The sequence below is a fragment of the Rhinatrema bivittatum genome, chromosome 10 (assembly GCF_901001135.1).
Source record: "Rhinatrema bivittatum chromosome 10, aRhiBiv1.1, whole genome shotgun sequence".
NCBI classification, from domain to species: Eukaryota; Metazoa; Chordata; class Amphibia; order Gymnophiona; family Rhinatrematidae; genus Rhinatrema; species Rhinatrema bivittatum.
Window position 1 is genome coordinate 92,118,131 of NC_042624.1, and position 20,682 is coordinate 92,138,812.

Below are 20,682 nucleotides of genomic sequence, written 5' to 3' on the forward strand. Positions count from 1 at the left end.
AATAAAAATTGCTGCAGCTAAAAAAAGAGGTTGAGCAGAGGTCAGGGGTGACCCCCAACTCCACCCGGGGCTGCCACTTGAGGCCGTTCCGACGCCTCAAAGTTAAAAATAAAGTAAGCATTTCACGTGCGGCCATGGCCCCCACACCCCAAAGAGGTTAAAATAAAAGTCACTGGTGTTCAGGCAGCCCCTATACTCCCTACTCATTAGGTATAGTGCCCCCCCCCCTAGGCACCCCTTCCCTCCCCAAAGGTATAAAAATAATCATTGGGGTTCAGTGGTGGTAGCCCCTCTCCGAAATGTAAAAAAAACCCTCAGCGTTCAGGGAGCCCCACACCCCGTACCCTTAGGCATCCCCACCCCAGACTCCCCTCCCACATCCCGCAATGAGATTATTTTAATATTGGGGTTCAGGGGGGCTCCCTGAACATCAATGACTTTTATTTTAACCTTGGGGGGAGGGGGGCATTGCTTAGTGCCTGTAGGCCTTAATTTTGGCTACTTTTAGGCTTTTATTAAGACCATTAAATAAAACTTTCAAAATAGATTTCAAAGAGACTTTAGTGGCAGAAATATTCCTCTCTATTCACCAGAAAGCTAATTTTTGTCAAACAATCTAATAAGCTTTATTTATGGAAATATTTCTTGATATTTACTACACCATACACTATTTGGTTTTCTTTAGGGAAAACTTCTAAACTATCTGAGATAATGATTCTAATTTTAGGAGAAGGACCTTCCCTTAAGAACATAAGACTGGCCGCTGTTGGAGATAGGATGCTGGGCTCAATGAATCTTTGGTTTGACCCAGCATGGCAAATCTGGGTCACTAGGAGGTACCCGACAGATCCCACAGAGTAGATCCATTCCTTGTTGCTCACTTGCAGGGAAAAGCAGTGGCTTTCCCAGTCTAACTGGCTAATAATTGTTTGTGGACTCTTCTTCCCGGAACTTGTCCAAACCATTTTTAAGTCCAGCTTTGCCACATGCCCTGACCACATCCTTCATCCAGCACAGTTACCATCAATAAAATTCATAGTGTTAAGTGAAAAAAAAATACCTTCTCTAATTTGCTTTAGTTTCACAGAGTATTCCCTAATCTTAATACTACTGGCAAGGGCAAATAATTGCCCCTATTTACCAATTTCACTCCATTCATGATTTATAAATCTCTATCATATCCCTTCTCCGTCTCTTCTCCAAGCTGAGGAGACTTAACCTTTTTATCCTTTCTTCATAAAGGAGCTGTTTCATCCCCTTTATTATTTTTGTGTCTTTCTCTATATCACTAACATTCTATTTGCTTTTTTGACTGCCACTGCACACTCAGCTGAAGATTTCAAGGTATAGTCCACAATAACTCCAAGATTCTTTTCCTGGGTGGTGATGGAAGCCATCATTGTGTGCCTATAGTAAGAATTATTTTTTACTTTGTGCATAACTTTGCACTTGCCCACATTAAATTTCATCAGCCATTTAGATGCCCAGTTCTCCAGTCTGGCAAGGTCCTCCTGCTGTTTCTTACAGTCTGCTTGTATTTTAACAACTTTGAATAGTTTTGTTCCATCTGTAAATCTGACCACTTTACTCACTGTTCCCTTTTCTAGATCATTTATGCAAATATTAAACATCAGTCCCAGTACAGATGACTTGACTCGGTTCTTGGAATGGTGGGGCAAGAAATCAAGTTTGATAGACCTATGCCCAAATTTTCAAAGGCCCGCGTGTGTAAAATATGGGGTTTACGCGTGTGCCTGGGCCTTGTGCGTGCTGCGCGCATTTTAAAACGGGCCCAACCACACATGTAAACTCCGCAATGTGCACAGGTGCGGGCCTCTCCAGGGGGATGGGCTGGAACAGCACCATTGTACGCTGTCCCGGGGAAGCTGCTGGCGCGTGTAACTTGCTTCTGCTCCGCAGGAGCAGTAAGTAGAAAAATTAAAAAAAAAATGTGGTAGCTAGGCAGGTGTTAGGGGTCGAGGTGGAGAGGGGAAGGGGAAAGAAGATTAGGCAGGGGGGTAGGGAAGTTCCCTTCTAGTCCACTCCTTAATTGGAGCGGACTGGGAGGGAACTGGGGGAGGCCCGATTGCATTGCCATGCATATTTAGGTAAAATTTGCCCCTCCCCCCCTGCACGCACGCCACCCACACATGCGAGCACAGATTTTAAAATCTGGCATGCATGTGTGTGCCAGCGTGCATTTGTTATAAAACTGGCGCATCCATGTGCATTTGCCGGGAACTGCGCACACGCTCCTTTTAAAATTGACCCCATAAGGAGGTCTATATTCAGATAAACTTAGCCGGCTAATTTTAGAGGCATATTTAACAGTGCAGCCATACCTGTGAATATAGCTGGCTATCTTAGATTTAGATTCATCATTTTGCTACAAATTTTGCAAAAATAGCACCCACGATTTAAAAAAGGGTGTGGTTAGAGTAATTTTCCTGATACTGCACAGACAGGTTTTTATCGCAATTTGAGGCTGCTGGAGAGAGAGAGAGAGCCTCTGTAGTGGCTCACATAGTTAACTATTTATACCACTTTAAGAGGGGCTATTGGGGGAGGGCAGTTTTACATGCACAGTCAGAGGTACAAACAGCACAGTTACCATCAAGAAAGATTTGATGTGATTTTGAGTGATGAAAGATATAAAAAGATGAGATTTGTACAATACACTCTCTTCCTAGCTTGAAATATGTTTTTTTTTCTGAAAAATTGTGGTTTGCCTTGAAATGCTCTTTGAATCAGTCCACAATAAAGGGTGTCAAGCTTTTTACCAGTTTCATCGCTCATACTCACCACTCCTGCCCTACGATATGGAATCTCTCCTTGTTCTTAAGATCTGCTCCTTAACAGACCAGGCACAATGATTCAGTACTAGTGGAAATACTTTAGTTTCCACAATCCAAGCAGGGATGGTCTCCCCCTAGCCCTCTTTAAGCTGCCATATTTCTTTCCATAAGGAAAGCTAGTACAGGATACCTTGGCACTGGATTCACCCCAAATGATCCATTTCCTCGTAATAGCCAACTGGGATGACCCAACTAGACACAACACTGTTATTTCAGTCCTCTGACTGGGATGAAAGTGGCTGCAGTCAGATCTTAGGAATAGGAAGACAATGATGCAGCTACTTTCGAGCTCCAACAGAGAACCCCTCTGTCAGACAAACTCGCTATGCGATCACTACGCAGTAATTCAGGCAGTCCTCCAATGCATTGCAGGAAATGCAGAGTAAAGTATAAGAATTCTGCCCTTGCAGGCTAAGCAAATCAGTGCAAAAACTGGATGAGAATGAGCAGTAGAAAGGTTCGTAGTAGGAAGGCAGCATCATTGGAAACTCTTCCTAAGATGACTTGCATTGGTCTGCTCAGCCAGCAGATGGCACAATACAAACATGATACAGACTGACAAGCGTAACAGAATGCTCCATTTGTACTTTGCTATTTAGTTTTAAATATTTGCAAAAAGATGAGTTCTAGGATTAGGAAACTAAAAATGATTAAAGAGCACATGATCATGTAACAAAAGTCTTTGTTTAAAGGGTAAATGCACAAAAATCTTTTACTGCCTTGGTGTGGATTATTATGCTTATAAACTAGGACCGAATATTCATTCATTTAATTGTGGAAAATAGGAGTCCCACAGTGGTCTGGTTTTAAAATGAATGGATTAATTTTTGCTCTCTATGGATTAAATGTTTGTCATGTTACAAAGATAATCCTGCAGTATGTCAGGGACAGTATTTTCATTCATTTTGTGTGAATAAGTATGTATTTTTCAACACCTCTGGCCCATGCATGTTTTTTCCTACCTGTGGGATCTATTTACTAACTTGCAAAGCACACTGTGTGCTATTGACTGTGGCTTGCATTATTGGCAGTGAAGCCTATTTATAATGTTCATTACTGCATGTTGAAGGTTAATAAAGAGACCCCTAAGAGTATGTCGTAGCTGCACATCTAATTAGACTGTGTATGGACTGATACTAAGATATAGTGGGTGGAGGTCACCATAAGGGTTCTTATATGTTCTATCTATTGTAGTTCTCAAACAACTTGAAGAAAATAAGCAAAGAAATTAAAATGTTTGGGAAAAATTGGAAAATGAGATCAAGACTGTGCACTATGGTCACATGATCTCATTAACCAATGAGGATGCCCCATTTAGCAACGCTAATTTATAAGTAAATATTGGCATCATGTGCCAAAATATTTTGGCTGAGTGATGGTCAAACTCTAGATATGTTTGTTGTGTTACTAAAATAGGATGTATGTTAATGTTTTTTTCACGCTTGAATCATTTTGGAGTGTTCAACATTGCTCAGCATTGAGACATATGAACTCTTTGATCTGCATTGCCAGGGTATCATAGGAACTCTGTGCTTGGGGAGTAGGTGTGGCCATTGTATAAAATATGTATTGTTTAGTGCTTTCATGATTACTCTGTGGTATTAAACTGGAATCAACAAAGCCCATAGTTTCTCGTTCCATTTACAATTGTGCTAAAGCTCCAAATACCAAAGACCAATCGTGTTTTGTTTCTAAACGCCTCAGTAATACTGGAAAAAAGAGCTGTTTAAATGTTTTGGCTAGAATTCATTTCATGCTACGTTTTAAACAAGCTTCACGTCAGTGGTTTTAAGCATTATCAAAGATGCCTTCCCAAATTGCTTTACCATGTGCTTAGGGCTTGATTCTCTAAGGCTTCTCTCGCATTCTCTGTCTACCGGGCGGGGGGAAGGAAGCTTAGTAAATCAGGCCCTGGACATGCATTTACATGTGTATCATCAGCCATTTCATAATATTTTATACAATACGGTGTGGTTGCCTTGTTATTCCGCTTAGATTCGTAGAAATAAGTGTCAACAGGCAAGCTATGTGCTAACTTTCCAGAACTATGCTCCTTCATTCAGCCAGCTAGTCACAAAAATATTATAAATATGTGTACAACATTTAAATACAATAAAAATGTATCACCTGCAGCTTTGTTGCTAATACAATGCACTCAGTTTTGTGCTAATGTTTATATGCTAGATATCCAAGCAATTCATTTTTAGCATCATGTTTTCCAGTACTTACGAGCAAACAACGATAAAAATACTGAATATTAGGCTAGAAAGTAATTGAAGACGAGCATAGAAAATTTCCAAGGATAATGACCTCCTGCTTTCTCCTGTTCCACTCTCTCTCTCTAATATATTGTTCTTTTCTTCTTTGCTTCTCGTCTACGGATCTCCTTTGGCTTTTCTCTTCCCTTGCTTTCTGCATGGCTTCAAATTTATTCTTCACATCGCCCTTGCCAAGCTTGGGCACGTAGATTTTTTGGACAGGTTTAGATGAAGTAAGCAGAATCTTTCGATAAAGGGAAAGGAAAGAAAAAGAGAAGAAAAAAAAGGAGTTGAAGCAATACTGAGAGGATAAAGGTGAAAGAGAAGGTTTTATTAGGCAGAAAATGTGAGGAAAACAAATAAACCAAAAAAAAATCAACATTTATGAATTCTGAAGTATTTTCTCTTCATATCTAAATAGAAAACTCTCATGGGGAATGGTTCGTCAAGGTCTTCTCCCATAATAGGGGGGAAGAAAACACCATGGTGTGCATATATAAATGTAAAGCGAAATTTAGACCACAAAATTCCGGTGGCGCATGAAAACATGCTCACTGCTCACTCCAGAATATGCATGCACACGGTACAAAAGCATGACCACATTGTCTTCTGCTTCCCCAAAACAAGAAACATAACTGATATTTATATATGAAATTATTTGTGCAGAAAGAGAAAATAGTATTTTTCCCGGTTCAGAAAAGCGCCAATAATGGTCAGCCTAGTGTAATCCTTTTTTTGTTTTTTATATCATTTTCATGAAAGGAAATAACTTCCTAGATTACTTGAACAATGCAGTATAACATTAAGGAAATAAATATAATATAAAGACTACAGCAAGTCAAGTACAAGTCCCCCATTATTAAAGAGGGGACAAGAATGAAAAAAGAAAAAGACACGATCAAAAGACAATTGCCCAACTATTCAAGATGTTTCTGCATTCATCTGTATGACACCGTCTCAGCCAATAATTTTTTAGATAAATATAACTTACATTGTTTTATCATGCAAGAAGGTTTCCAAATGCATTGGATCTGCGAAAATAAAGTTACGCTTCTGAATCGCACGCTTACAAGGAAATTTGAGAAAGAAGGATGTCCCTAAGGCTATAACTCTTTGCTTCGTTTGCCATAATTGTTTCCCAGGTGATACATCTGGAAAATTAGCACCTTTTTTCCACAAAATAAGACATCATTATTCAAAAACTATTTCTATAATACCCAATCTTTGTCGCTTTCTGCACAAAACTAAAAAAATGGCTGTTGCAAGCCTGTCGTCAAGGGAGACTTCTAAGAAATCAAATATTCAAGCCTACCCTCCGGCATCACCTGCTACCTTAGCCTTGGAAATATAAATGATTTTTGACAAGAAAGGAATTTTATCCTCTGAAAAATGTAAGCTTTCACTTTAATGGTTTGTTGTTTTTTTTTTTTTTTTAACAATTCCTGTGCAGAAAGAAGATGAGACATAGGAAAATTCAGAAATCGCAAATTATTTACCCTCCTACTATTTTCTAAGAATTGAAATTGTCTATGAATACTGAATAATCACACTGTCTTTAAAAAGGTTAGCACTGGAAGCTTGAAAATTATTCACTCTGGTGGATAAGCCAGACACTTTGGGCCAGATTTTCAAAGGGTTACGCGCGCCGGGCCTATTTTAAAGCCCCGGGATGCGTGTAAATCCTGGGGCTTGCAAAAAGGAGCAGTCCAGGGGCGGTGCCAGAGGCTCCAGGCACAGCGGCCATTTGCTGTGCCTGGAGCCTCTGGCACCGCCCCTGGACTTCTGCCCCAGGGCTGAAGTAAGTTGTGAAACAGAAGTTAAAAAAAGGAAAAGGTAGGGGGGAAAGGACGGGGGAGGTAGGAGAAAGGAAGGGAAGGTGGGGTGGGGGGTAGGGAACGGGGGAAGGCAGTGCGGCTCGGTGCAAACAAAGTGCACAATTGTGCACCCCCTTGCGCGCACTGACCCCCGATTTTATAATTCTACCCAGCGCACACGCATGTTATAAAATTGGGCGTACAGGTGTGCGCCAGGTATTGCACGCACATGTGCACCGCGTGCGCTCCTTTTAAAATCTACCCCTTTATCTTTAAGAGTATTAAACCATAAATCTTGTTCTTCAAACTTTGAGTAAGCTCCCTCAGTGAATTTACATAACTGAACTACAGGTTTAGTCAATGCTTTTTCCATTCTGGTAACAACTCTCCGTATGTCTAAGAGAGTCACATTACCCTCATCTTCCTGCTCCACAGATAAAGGCCCCAGAGGGGGCACAGGAGCTGGAATAGAAACACAGAAACATAGAAATGACGGCAGAAGAAGACCAAACGGCCCATCCAGTCTGCCCAGCAAGCTTTCATACTTATTTCTTTCATACTTAGCTGACAGCTGTTACTCTTGGCCCTTATAAGTAACTTTTTGGTTCTATTTCCTTTCCACCCCCACCATCGATATAGATAGCAGTGCTGGTGCTGCATCTAAGTGAAGTATCTAGCTAATTGTTAGGGGTAGTAACCGCCGTAATAAGCAAGCTACTCCCACGCTTATTTACCCAGCCTGTGCAATTCAGTCCTTGTTGTCTGAATATAAATCCTCTTTTCTTCATCCCCCCTGTCGTTGAAGCAGTGAGCTGCGCTGGATATGTATTCCAAGTGAAATATCAGGCTTAATTGATTCTGGGTAGTAACCTTCTGGCGTGTCCACTCTGTTGCAGATCTTAGTGTCATCCGCAAAAAGACAAACCTTACCTTCTATCCCGTCCGCAATGTCGCTCACAAAGATATTGAACAGGACCGGTCCCAACACCGATCCTTGTGGTACTCCGCTCTCTCTTCAGAGAGAGTTCCATTTACCATCACACATTGTCTTCTGTCGGTCAACCAGTTTGCAATCCAGGCCACCACCTCGGCACTCACTCCTAAGCTTCTCATTTTATTCACCAGTCTCCTGGGCGGGACCGTATCAAAAGCTTTGCTGAAATCCAAGTAGATGACATCGAGCGCTCTTCCTTGATCCAATTCCTTGGTCCAGTCAAAAAAGTCAATCAGATTTGTCTGACAGGATCTTCTCCTGGTGAATCCATGCTGCCTCTGGTCCAGCAATTCTCCCGACTGTAGATAGTTCACTATTCTCTCTTTCAACAGTGACTCCATTACTTTTCCCACCACCGAGGTGAGGCTAACTGGTCTGTAGTTACCAGCCTCTTCTCTGTTCCCACTCTTGTGAAGCGGGACCATCACCGCTCTTCTCCAATCACTCGGCACCACTCCTGTTTCTAGGGATCTATTGAACAGGTCACAAAGCGGACCCGCCAGCACATCTCTGAGCTCCCTCAGCATCCTGGGATGAACCTCATCAGGCCCCATGGCTTTGTCCACTTTCAGTTTCCCCAGCTCTTCCCATATATTTTCTACTGTAAATGGAGTTACTTCTACTCCATTCCCCTCCAGTTTCTTGTTAACTAGCGACGGTCCTTCTCCAAGGTCCTCTTTAGTGAACACAGAACTGAAGTATTCGTTTAATATTTCTGCCATTTCTTCGTCTCTCTCCACACATTGATCCTTTCCACCTTTCAATTTCACTATACCACTTTGAACGTTTCTCCTTTCACTGATGTATCTGAAAAATGTTTTGTCACCTCTCTTTACCTCTTTGGCAATCCTCTTTTCCACTTGGCTTTTTGCCATCTTGATTACTTTCTTCGTCTCGCTCAGTTCTACCAGATATTCTTCTTTGTGCTCCTCCCTTTGGGATCTTTTATATTTCTTGAATGCTGTTCTTTTAGCCTTTATTTTGTCAGCCACCTCCTTTGAGAACCAGATAGGTTTCATTTTTCTTTTGCTTTTCTTTACTTTTCTAACATATAGATTAGTTGCCTTGGTAATTGCTCCTTTTAGTTTGGTCCACTGTCGTTCCACATCTCTGTTGTTCTCCCAGCCTACTAGTTCTTCCCCCAGGTACTTCCCCATTTCATCAAAGCCCGTCTCCACTGAAAGAACTTGATTCAAAGGAAGAGAAAAGAATCAGACTCTAAAAGGATAGCCACTCTTTTCCTCTCACTGCCCATCCCCTCCCCACTTGCACACTCTCACCTCCATCAATAATCGGAGCAGGAGGATGAGTGGGTGAGGAACTTGCCTAGGACTCAAGAAGGTACCAGAAACTGAATCACCTCCAAACGAGTCACATTGGACGGTCTGAACAGTACATGGAGATCCAGTTGGACCTCTAATCAAATTTGAAGGACAAAGAAAGGAGTTTACCTTTACCCCTTTAGCCCCATATACAGCAATGAACCAAGAGACCCCTGCAATAAAAATCATTACAAGGGGTGCATGACTTTGGCATACTACAGACAACTTTTGAAAGAACTGCAGGCTCCAGTAAATGATGTCAGCAGCACGGCTCAGAGTAGGAGATGGGAATTCCAACTCGGCACGGACAGGTCTTAAAGCACAACTCACCTCCTAGTGTTGTCCTTTTTTATAAGATAAAATTGTTCTCACCAGATAATTTTCTTTCCCTGAGTCCTGCTAAACCAGTCCATTACACTTGGGATTTTCCTGCTCCTCAGCTGCCAGAGACAGAGAGCTACTCCCTTCATGACTTCACTCTCGGCTACAAGGGCAGTGGCTATTTGCCCTTGCCAACAGCCTACTGTCAAAGCAACCGGTCAAAGATCCCATTCTTAACCATTTTTTTTCTTACATATTGTGTGTGTGTGTATGTATATGTGTATGTATGTGTGTGTGTATATATATATAATTATATATATACACACACACAGATACATATGTATGTGTGTGTGTATATATATATATATATATATATATATATATATATATACACACACACTCACAAAAATGTAGCAGATTTATGAGGCAAGACTTCCCTTGGATAAAGCCATGCTGGCTGTGTTACATTAAACCATGTCTTTCTATATGTTCTGTGTTTTTGATCTTTAGAATTGTTTCCACTATTTTTCCTGGCACTGAAGTCAGGATATATATATATATATATATATATATATATATATATATATATATATATATTATACAACAAAAATGGCACTGATACACAATCAATGTAAGTGGGGCCTTATAAATAGATGCATTCTCAAAAATGTACAATAACATATTGGCTTTGGGATATTCAGCCGCCATGCAGAGACAGTGCAAGATTAAAAGATAATGGCTGATAGCAGCTATTCGAGGTTCTTTGATCTCAAATGCATTTAAGAAAAGTAAGCAAGAGCATGCTTTAATGAATGATTCCTAGTGGTTATTGAAACATGGAATTTACAAATTAAGATACCTTTGTGGAATGAAAAAGTGTGGAGATAGTCTGAATTAACACTGTTTAGTAAGTTTTGCAATATTAGCGGGTGAAACAAGGGCCTTTGTAAGGACTTATGGACTTTTAGAATCTTCAGCAACTTGTGTCCCTGCTACATTTATCTTCAACATCATTTGACCATGTATCATTTGCATTTTTGGACATTCATGTTTTTGCTGCATTGAAGATTCTGGAGGAAATGAATGGAATTTCCCGTGACAGGGCTTACGGACTTTTATCATCTTCAGCAACGTGTGTTCTGGCTGCATTTGCATTTTTCAATGTCATTTGTATTTTTGGACATTCATCTTTCAGCTCCACTGAAATTTCTAGAGTAAACTAGTGGAATTTGCAGTGACGACATCTGGGCCCGATATTCAGAGCAAGTTCAGCGCTATTTAGTCAGATAAGAGGAAGTTATGTGGCTAAGTAGCAGCCGCTGAATATGTGCAGCCACTGCTTAGTCCCTTATATGACTAAAAGTTACAGGCTCAAAAAGCAGTGCGTACTGGGCAGATTGGGGCAGAGCGAGTTAGCCATATAACTTGTATGGCTAACTACTGATATAATTATACATGTAAGTTTAGACACTCCATAGAGCAGGTCTAAACTTAGCTGGGTAGACTTATCCAGGCTACGTGCACATACATATGCATACATTCACAGCTTCACCATGCCAATAAATATACATTGGAACTTAGCCAGATAAATTCTAACTGGCTAAATTACTTACATGGCCAGCTTTGAATATCTACCCCTGTTTTATTGTGAATGCCCATGGATATATATTTTGCAACTGTTTATTTGTGCACTAAAGGGCAGATTTTTAAATGCCCTGCGCACGTAAATCCCGGCCTTTACGCGTGTGGCCGGGCCTTACGCGCACTGGGAGAATTTTCCAAGAGGTCCGGCCATGCGCGTAAAGGCCGGGCTGCGCTCAAATGCAGGGCCTCTTGGAAGGGGTGGGCCGAAGGGTATGTTTCGGGCAGGGACAGCGCCATTGTTCGCTGTCCTGGAGCCTCGCACGCCAGCCAGCTGCCAGCGCACGCAAGTTACTTCAGGTCGGGCCCTGAAGAAACTTTAAAAAAAAAGGTAAAAACATTTAAATTTGGTTTTTAGAGGGTGGGGAGGAGAGGGGCAGGGGAAGGGAGGTTAGTGTAGGAGGTAGGAAAGTTCCCTCCTAGTCTGCTCCTAAATTGGACCGGCGCGCATGTTACAGAATCGCGCGTCCATGTGTACGTGCTGGTAGCGTGTGCACATAGACGCGAGTGCGTATTTTTTAAAAATCTACCCCTTAATGCAAATCTATTGTTCAGTTATTACAACAATTGATTGTTTATGCCATAAGAACATAAGAATATAAGAAATTGCCATGCTGGGTCAGACCAAGGGTCAATAACACTTAAAAACGTTTGCAGTGGTTCATAACAAGTGAACCAGTGGTTTTAGTGAAGGTGTTTGTTGAATGGATATCTGGGAGTGAATGTGGATGAAATGGGGCAATCATTGTTAAATTATATTTATATAAAAGTTTTTTGATATTACAAATGATTAAATAAAGGAGGAATATAATTGTTAGTTAAGAGTGTGGGGTTTTTCACTTATTTTTTGTTTGTATATATATATATATATATTTTATTTTTTTTTTTTTTTTCATCCCTCAAGGATATTCCCTTCTCAGGAGAGAGGGTGACAAGTGGCGTGGAGGAATTGCCTAGTGGTTAGAGCAGCTGGCTTTGAACCAGGGAGATCAATTTTCAAATCCCCCTGCTGTTCCCTGTGACCTTGGGCAAGTTGCTTTATCCTCCATTTCCTCAGGTACAAAGTTAGATTATGAGCCCTCTGGGGACAGAGAAAGAATCTGCTTTTGAACTGCCAAAAAGCAGAATATAAAAAAAAAGAGGAGGAGAGAGATCTAGGTTACCCCATGTCACTCTGTTGATTGCTCCATATTCCTGGGTGGGGCCTGGACTGGTCTAGCAGGACTTGAGCAAAGAAAATGATCAGGTAAGAAAAATGTCACCTTTCTTTTCCTCCTGACAGACCAGTCCAATACACATGGGAAATATAAAAGTTACCCACTAGGTCAGGTGGAAGGAAGACAGGGCTGCCCTAACCCAAAGACCATTTCTTCCTTCGCCTGCACATCCAGCCTTTAGTGTTTGGAAAACAAATGCAACGATGACCAGTCGGCGGTCCAGCAGATTGCCCCTGGGGAGACCGACATGCTTCTGCTCAAGCAGATACCTGTGCTCTCGTGTAGTGGGCATGGGGCGCCACTGGCATTCATCTACTGTTGAGTATATATGCAAAAGAGATGGCTTTTTTGGATCCATCTCACTATCATGGTCTTGGAGGCCACTTCTCCCTTTCACTTTTCCAAACAGTACAAATAACCTTTTTGATTTCCTGCAAAGGTTCATCACCTTTAGATATCATAATATCGCACGGTGCACATCCAGTAGGTGAAGGCTGTTCTTCCCACTACATTTGCTGTGTCACCAACTGATTCAGGTAGACTGGAGACACCACTTTCAGAAGGAATGAGGGCCCCAGTTTGAAGGTGATCGAGTGAGCTGAAATTACTAAGTAGGGCTTCCTGCATAGGAGGACCTGCAACTCTGAAATGTGTCTAGCCTAGCAGATTGCTACCAGAAAGGTAGTCTTTAACAACAGATCCTTAATGGAGGCTTGCTTTTAAGGGTTCAAAGAGTGCCCCCACTAATGCTCTAAGGACCAGATTAAAATCCCACTGAAGAACAATTGGTCTGAAGAGTGGTCAAATACTCTTCACCCCTTTTAAAAAGTGTACCATATCTGAGTGTGCAGCTACCTGAGCATCCTTTGTGAGGCCTCTATAGCAGGATATAGCTGCCGCCTACAACCTAAATGAACTGAGTGCTAGGCCTTTGTCCACATCCCTCTGCAAGAAGTCTAAGAGTCACGAGACGTCCACCTTACATACAGAAACTCCTCTCCCCCAGCAGTAAGCATCAAATAGCCTCCAGACTCTAATGTAGGCCAATGAGGTTGAGTTCTTATGAAACCTTCAGCATGTTTGTCACTGCTGCCTGGAAGTACCCTCTGCTTCGCAGCTGTACCCTCTCAAAGAGCCGTAGGTTACAAAAAGAGCAACCCCTGATTTCTGAGGAGCTGCAGGTTACAAAAAGGGTAAGTCTTTCTCCACCTCTCCATCCCCCATGCCCCATCCAAAAAAAATCCCCGGCTGACTACATCTCCATAGCTTGATTCAAGCTAGCCTTACAACCAGGTTTTGCATCGATCATGCTTCCTCTGGATGGTATTTACTGTGATACGAGCTAACCTTTCACCATAGATTATCATTAAACAACTGTTCAGAGTTTACCAATGCAGCTTGTTGATTTTCAAGGTCAACATAATGATCTTTATCTATTATATATTTTTGTTGATGATAGGACACATAAAATTGTGTTTTATATCAATTTGTATCCTATATTAAAGTTAATTTTTTTCTGTAATGAGTCATCATTTCTGGTAATTGGAAACTAAAACAATATTTTTGTGATCAGCAGTGCTCTAGCTAGGAAATGTAGTATCTTGTATTGAAACAGCAGGACGCGCCCACCTTTCACTCAGTGGGTGGCAATAACAGTTCTGCCATTGCATACTCTCTCTGAAAGATAATATCTCAGAACATAAGAACATAAGAAAATGCCATACTGGGTCAGACCAAGGGTCCATCAAGCCCAGCATCCTGTTTCCAACAGTGGCCAATCCAGGCCATAAGAACCTGGCAAGTACCCAAAAACTAAGTCTATTCCATGTAACCATTGCTAATGGCAGTGGCTATTCTCTAAGTGAACTTAATAGCAGGTAATGGACTTCTCCTCCAAGAACTTATCCAATCCTTTTTTAAACACAGCTATACTAACTGCACGAACCACATTCTCTGGCAACAAATTCCAGAGTTTAATTGTGCGTTGAGTAAAAAAGAACTTTCTCCGATTAGTTTTAAATGTGCCCCATGCTAACTTCATGGAGTGTCCCCTAGTCCTTCTACTATCCGAAAGAGTAAATAACCGATTCACATCTACCCGTTCTAGACCTCTCATGATTTTAAACACCTCTATCATATCCCCCCTCAGTCGTCTCTTCTCCAAGCTGAAAAGTCCTAACCTCTTTAGTCTTTCCTCATAGGGGAGTTGTTCCATTCCCCTTATCATTTTGGTAGCCCTTCTCTGTACCTTCTCCATCGCAATTATATCTTTTTTGAGATGCGGCGACCAGAATTGTACACAGTATTCAAGGTGCGGTCTCACCATGGAGTGATACAGAGGCATTATGACATTTTCCGTTTTATTCATCATTCCTTTTCTAATAATTCCCAACATTCTGTTTGCTTTTTTGACTGCCGCAGCACACTGAACCGACGATTTCAATGTGTTATCCACTATGACACCTAGATCTCTTTCTTGGGTTGTAGCACCTAATATGGAACCCAACATCGTGTAATTATAGCATGGATTATTTTTCCCTATATGCATCACCTTGCACTTATCCACATTAAATTTCATCTGCCATTTGGATGCCCAATTTTCCAGTCTCACAAGGTCTTCCTGCAATTTATCACAATCTGCTTGTGATTTAACTACTCTGCACAATTTTGTGTCATCTGCAAATTTGATTATCTCACTCGTCGTATTTCTTTCCAGATCATTTATAAATATATTGAACAGTAAGGGTCCCAACACAGAACCCTGAGGTACTCCACTGTCCACTCCCTTCCACTGAGAAAATTGCCCATTTAATCCTACTCTCTGTTTCCTGTCTTTTAGCCAGTTTGCAATCCACGAAAGGACATCGCCACCTATCCCATGACTTTTTACTTTTCCTAGAAGCCTCTCATGAGGAACTTTGTCAAACGCCTTCTGAAAATCCAAGTATACTATATCTACCGGTTCACCTTTATCCACATGTTTATTAACTCCTTCAAAAAAGTGAAGCAGATTTGTGAGGCAAGACTTGCCCTGGGTAAAGCCATGCTGACTTTGTTCCATTAAACCATGTCTTTCTATATGTTCTGTGATTTTGATGTTTATAACACTTTCCACTATTTTTCCTGGCACTGAAGTCAGGCTAACCGGTCTGTAGTTTCCCGGATCGCCCCTGGAGCCCTTTTTAAATATTGGGGTTACATTTGCTATCCTCCAGTCTTCAGGTACAATGGATGATTTTAATGATAAGTTACAAATTTTTACTAATAGGTCTGAAATTTCATTTTTTAGTTCCTTCAGAACTCTGGGGTGTATACCATCCGGTCCAGGTGATTTACTACTCTTCAGTTTGTCTATCAGGCCTACCACATCTTCTAGGTTCACCGTGATTTGATTCAGTCCATCTGAATCATTACCCATGAAAACCTTCTCCATTACGGGTACCTCCCCAACATCCTCTTCAGTAAACACCGAAGCAAAGAAATCATTTAATCTTTCCGCGATGGCCTTATCTTCTCTAAGTGCCCCTTTAACCCCTCGATCATCTAACGGTCCAACTGACTCCCTCACAGGCTTTCTGCTTCGGATATATTTTAAAAAGTTTTTACTGTGAGTTTTTGCCTCTACAGCCAACTTCTTTTCAAATTCTCTCTTAGCCTGTCTTATCAATGTCTTACATTTAACTTGCCAATGTTTATGCTTTATCCTATTTTCTTCTGTTGGATCCTTCTTCCAATTTTTGAATGAAGATCTTTTGGCTAAAATAGCTTCTTTCACCTCCCCTTTTAACCATGCCGGTAATCGTTTTGCCTTCTTTCCACCTTTCTTAATGTGTGGAATACATCTGGACTGTGCTTCTAGAATGGTATTTTTTAACAATGACCACGCCTCTTGGACATTTTTTACTTTTGTAGCTGCTCCTTTCAGTTTTTTTCTAACAATTTTTCTCATTTTATCAAAGTTTCCCTTTTGAAAGTTTAGCACGAGAGCCTTGGATTTGCACACTGTTCCTTTTCCAGTCATTAAATCAAATTTGATCATATTATGATCACTATTGCCAAGTGGCCCCACCACCGTTACCTCTCTCACCAAGTCCTGTGCTCCACTGAGAATTAGATCTAAAATTGCTCCCTCTCTCGTCGGTTCCTGAACCAATTGCTCCATAAAGCTATCATTTATTCCATCCAGGAACGTTATCTCTCTAGCGTGACCCGATGATACATTTACCCAGTCTATATTGGGGTAATTGAAGTCTCCCATTATTACTGCACTACCAATTTGGTTAGCTTCCCTAATTTCTCTTAGCATTTCACTGTCCATCTCACCATCTTGACCAGGTGGACGGTAGTATACCCCTATCACTGTAGTCTTCCCTGATACACAAGGGATTTCTACCCATAAAGATTCAATTTGTATTTAGTCTCATGCAGGATGTTTATCCTGTTGGACTCTATGCCATCCCGGACATAAAGCGCCACACCTCCTCCCGACTGCTCCTCTCTGTCATTGCGATATAATTTGTACCCCGGTATAGCACTGTCCCATTGGTTATCCTCTTTCCACCATGTCTCTGAGATGCCAATTAAGTCTATGTCATCATTTACTGCTATACATTCTAGTTCTCCCATCTTACTTCTTAGACTTCTGGCATTAGCATACAAACATTTCAAAGTTTGTTTTTTGATTGTATTTTTATTCTGCTTTTTAATTGATAGGGATAAGTTACAATTTTTTAGCTCAGGTGAGTTTTTAGTTACAGGCACTTGGACTACTTTTCTAATTATTGGAACCTCACTGTCGGGATGCCCTAATTCTAATGCATCATTAGTATCCTTTAAAGATACATCTCTCCGAACCATGCGCTGTGCCCATGCATACTCTAGCTATGGCCCCAGTGAGCAGCTAAGATAGTTTATATTTATTTATTTATTTGTTTAGCATTTTTCTATACCGACTTTCCAATAACAAAATTATTAATCAATTTGGTTTACATTTTAAACAATAACAACAATGACAAGTAAATGTCTTACAATGAACAGGTCGAATTAACTTGGATTAAGATATATGGGGGTAATAACATAATTAACATGAGCGGTGCCTAATATAGGCTAGAGGCTGGGTTTTAATGATAGACTTTTTGGTTTTGCCATGGTTTTGCCATGGTTTTGCCATGGTTTTGCCATGCCTTTACTTGTCTACTATGGTAATATTACTGTCTTTAAAAGTTCCAGCAAGGCGCACAGATAATGCATGTTGAACCTTCTGTACAAGGATGCATATTCCAAGGGGGTCTGTCCACCTTAAAAGGCTATGATGGCCTACTTTGTCAGACTTCTTCAAGAGGCAGTCAGGAAATAGTAGCTGACTCACTGGGCAGGGTCTCTGCTTACAGAATACAAGGGCATGGAGGGGAGGGCGCAGCAGGCTGGAGCATGGGTCCTGGGAGTGGCTGGAAGACCTCACAAGGCTGGCAGCAGAGAACCCCCCAAGCAGCTGTGCCACAGCAAGCTTGGCAGCAGGCTTCAGATTAAGGACGTGAGGCTGGCAAACAGCCAAAAGCCCAAGGAACCAGTGACTACTCTGCAGCTACACAGGCCAGCTTGGTGAGAGCTACCTTTATTTTTGTTTCCCTGCTATTTGCTGTTTTACCCACTGAGGCCGAGCTATGAGAGAGAAAATAAACCCCCAACTGAGCTGAGTCCTGCCGTTCTGACCGTCACTCTTCAGAGACACCCTTACAACCCTCCAGTCTCAGAAAGGGTGGGGAACAGTCCTTACCACACCCCTTACTGAAAGAAATGTGTTTCTTTTAAGCTGCACCGCAAGTCGCTCCATTTGATAGCTTGAAATCCAAGAGTTTTCCCACAACAGACGTTGGGGATTTCACGTAACTTCCCATTAGACCCTTGAACCCAAAAGTGTTTCTAAGTACATAAAAGATCTGGGGAACAGGCCCATAAGCCCTCCCTCTCCCTCCCCTTCTTCCCACTAAGATTTTGATAGTGCAAATTAAGTGTGGGGTCTATACAGGATGGGGCAGAACCCCAATACAAATCCAAGCACCTCACAGCAACTCCCCCCAACCATGAGTGCAGAGCAGAATTATCACACACCATACGAAAATAATCAAATTATTGTTGTCTAAAAGCAACACAGGCTCCCTACGCTATGAAGAACACTGTGTACAAAACTGCATAAAATACATACAGACCCTACAGAGCAAACTTACTATACCAGTTTCAAACAGTTTCAACCCTAACTACAAATATTACCAGGCCCTAGAACAGCAACACACCTCATACTGGGAAAAAAAAAAAACAGGCCGAACTGCAGAATACTTCTCCTGTATCACCAGACAAACCCTCGCCAAATACAGAATAAATGACCACAAATTAGAAATGTGTGAGCAAAATACAAAGAGATCAGAGGCACGCATACCAAAAGCTGACGTATTCCAGTCACTTAAGTGAAAATAAGATTTTTTTTTCTGTTTGTTTGCACATTTTACTGTTCTAATTATGTTGGTCCCAGTCTCTTTTCTTCTTTCCTCTGTCTTATTTTCCAAGGTCTCCTGTTTATTTGCATTTCTTCTCTTTTCTTCTGTCTTCAATTTCTCCCTTACATCTGTCCCTAACATTGATCTTTCATCTCTATTTCTCTCTTTCGGGCCTCTATCCATACCTAGCTAGATTCTTCTCTCCCTCTTTCATTCTTCTTTCCTCAATCTCCCTCTTTTCACGTCTCACCTATCTGCTTTCCATCTTCCACACTCACCCCCTCCCAGCCCATTTCCAAGCATTCTCACCCCTTTCAGCCCTCCCTTTTCTTACTCTCACTTTCCCTCGTATCCTATTTCTCTCCTTCCCTAGTCCCCATTTCTGTTCTTTGAACTCACCCCCTCCCAAGCCCTCAACTACTTCCCTCTCATTCCCTCATCAGCCCCAGCAACTCCATTTTGCTTATCCCTCTAGCCCCTTTATTCTTTCTTATCCCCTATCCAGCTCCCTCCTACCCAGACCCCATTTCCACTGCCACTCGCCCCTTCACCAGCTCATTCATATCATATCTCAACCTTTCCCTGCTCTTCAGCCCCTTTTTCTACCCCAAATCTCAAATCCACAGCCTCATCGCCTACTCCCAGCCCATCTAACACCCCCTACTCATTCTTCCCCATCCATCCCCAAGTCCCCACTCTCTCCCATCCAATGTATGAGTGCTTGCTCTCTGCCAGTTCTAAAGTCCTCACTCTCCCATACAAGTCTAACATATTCTGGAGCCCGCTCTTCACCCACATCTCGCAATTTGGGTGGGAGGGAACAAGTCAGCCCACAGCCTTGCCCACAGCCCGCTGATTTGTTGGACTTGGTTGGGTGGGTCGGAGGAAGAGGTTCTACCTGCAGCCAGCTATTTTTTTTTTATTTACTTGGGTGAGTGGGAAGAAGTAAGGATGATCTGCAGCACTCAGCTGACTACCTTAGGAAGTTTAACTCCTACTCTAATCCAGGAGATAAATTTCTTGTGGTAAAAATAAAGTTGCGGTAGGCAGTCTCCTCACTAACGCATTGCAAGGTAATGGCTAATAAGCTCATTACACTGCAATTTGCATGAAGGCACACTTAACCTGGCATGTGTTTTAGTACAAATTTTCTTTAATGCTAAAGCCCCTATTACATACAGGGGTTAGGTTAACGCAAAGAGTTAAAAGCCGCACTAGAGTTAGCACAGTTTATTACATCGGCCTCATAGAGAGCAGCCTCCTGGCTAGTCAGAGGGTCTCAGCAACATGTGACATGCTGGGAGCCAGTGAGATCACTATTTCCTGAACCAGTGAGTCAGAGGCTATGCAGGCAGCCAGGGTGCCTAGAGAAAACAAGCCAACTGAGTCTGGCCCCCAGGAGCTGACCTCATGGAGCAGGGTTAGCCAATTCTAGTCCTAAGTGCCTCAAACAGGCCTAGTTTTCATGATATTCATAATGAATATGCATATGAGAGATTTGCATGCACTGCCTCAACTGTGTGCAAATCTAGTCTCATACATATTAATTGCGGCTATCCTGACAACCTGTGGCTCTTGAGGACTGAAGTTGGCCAACCCCAGTCATTTAGCATGGGCTGATGGGATGTGTAGGCTAAGAACTTATATAAACTGTGAGTTTGATGCCAGAAAACCAGCCTAGGACAGTCTCTGGAAGGGAGGAGGAATTCCATAGAGAAACAGCCTTTGTTAAGCAGTCCTCAGAAGAAAATCACTTCAGTTGGGAG

General features: G+C 41.8%; 1 protein-coding gene across 12 annotated transcripts in view; it reads right to left on the bottom strand.

Annotated features, from left to right (window-relative positions):
* NEXN (nexilin F-actin binding protein) overlaps positions 1-20,682 on the bottom strand; it is a 90,640-nt gene that overhangs the window by 50,501 nt on the left and 19,457 nt on the right. For 9 of the 12 annotated variants that reach the window (XM_029617454.1, XM_029617455.1, XM_029617448.1 and 6 more), the window contains one exon: positions 5,166-5,357. The exons of the other annotated variants lie outside the window; for them this stretch is intronic. In XM_029617454.1, the coding sequence (XP_029473314.1) occupies positions 5,166-5,357 (192 nt within the window). The remainder of the gene's footprint in view (positions 1-5,165; positions 5,358-20,682) is intronic. 12 annotated transcript variants of the gene reach the window in all.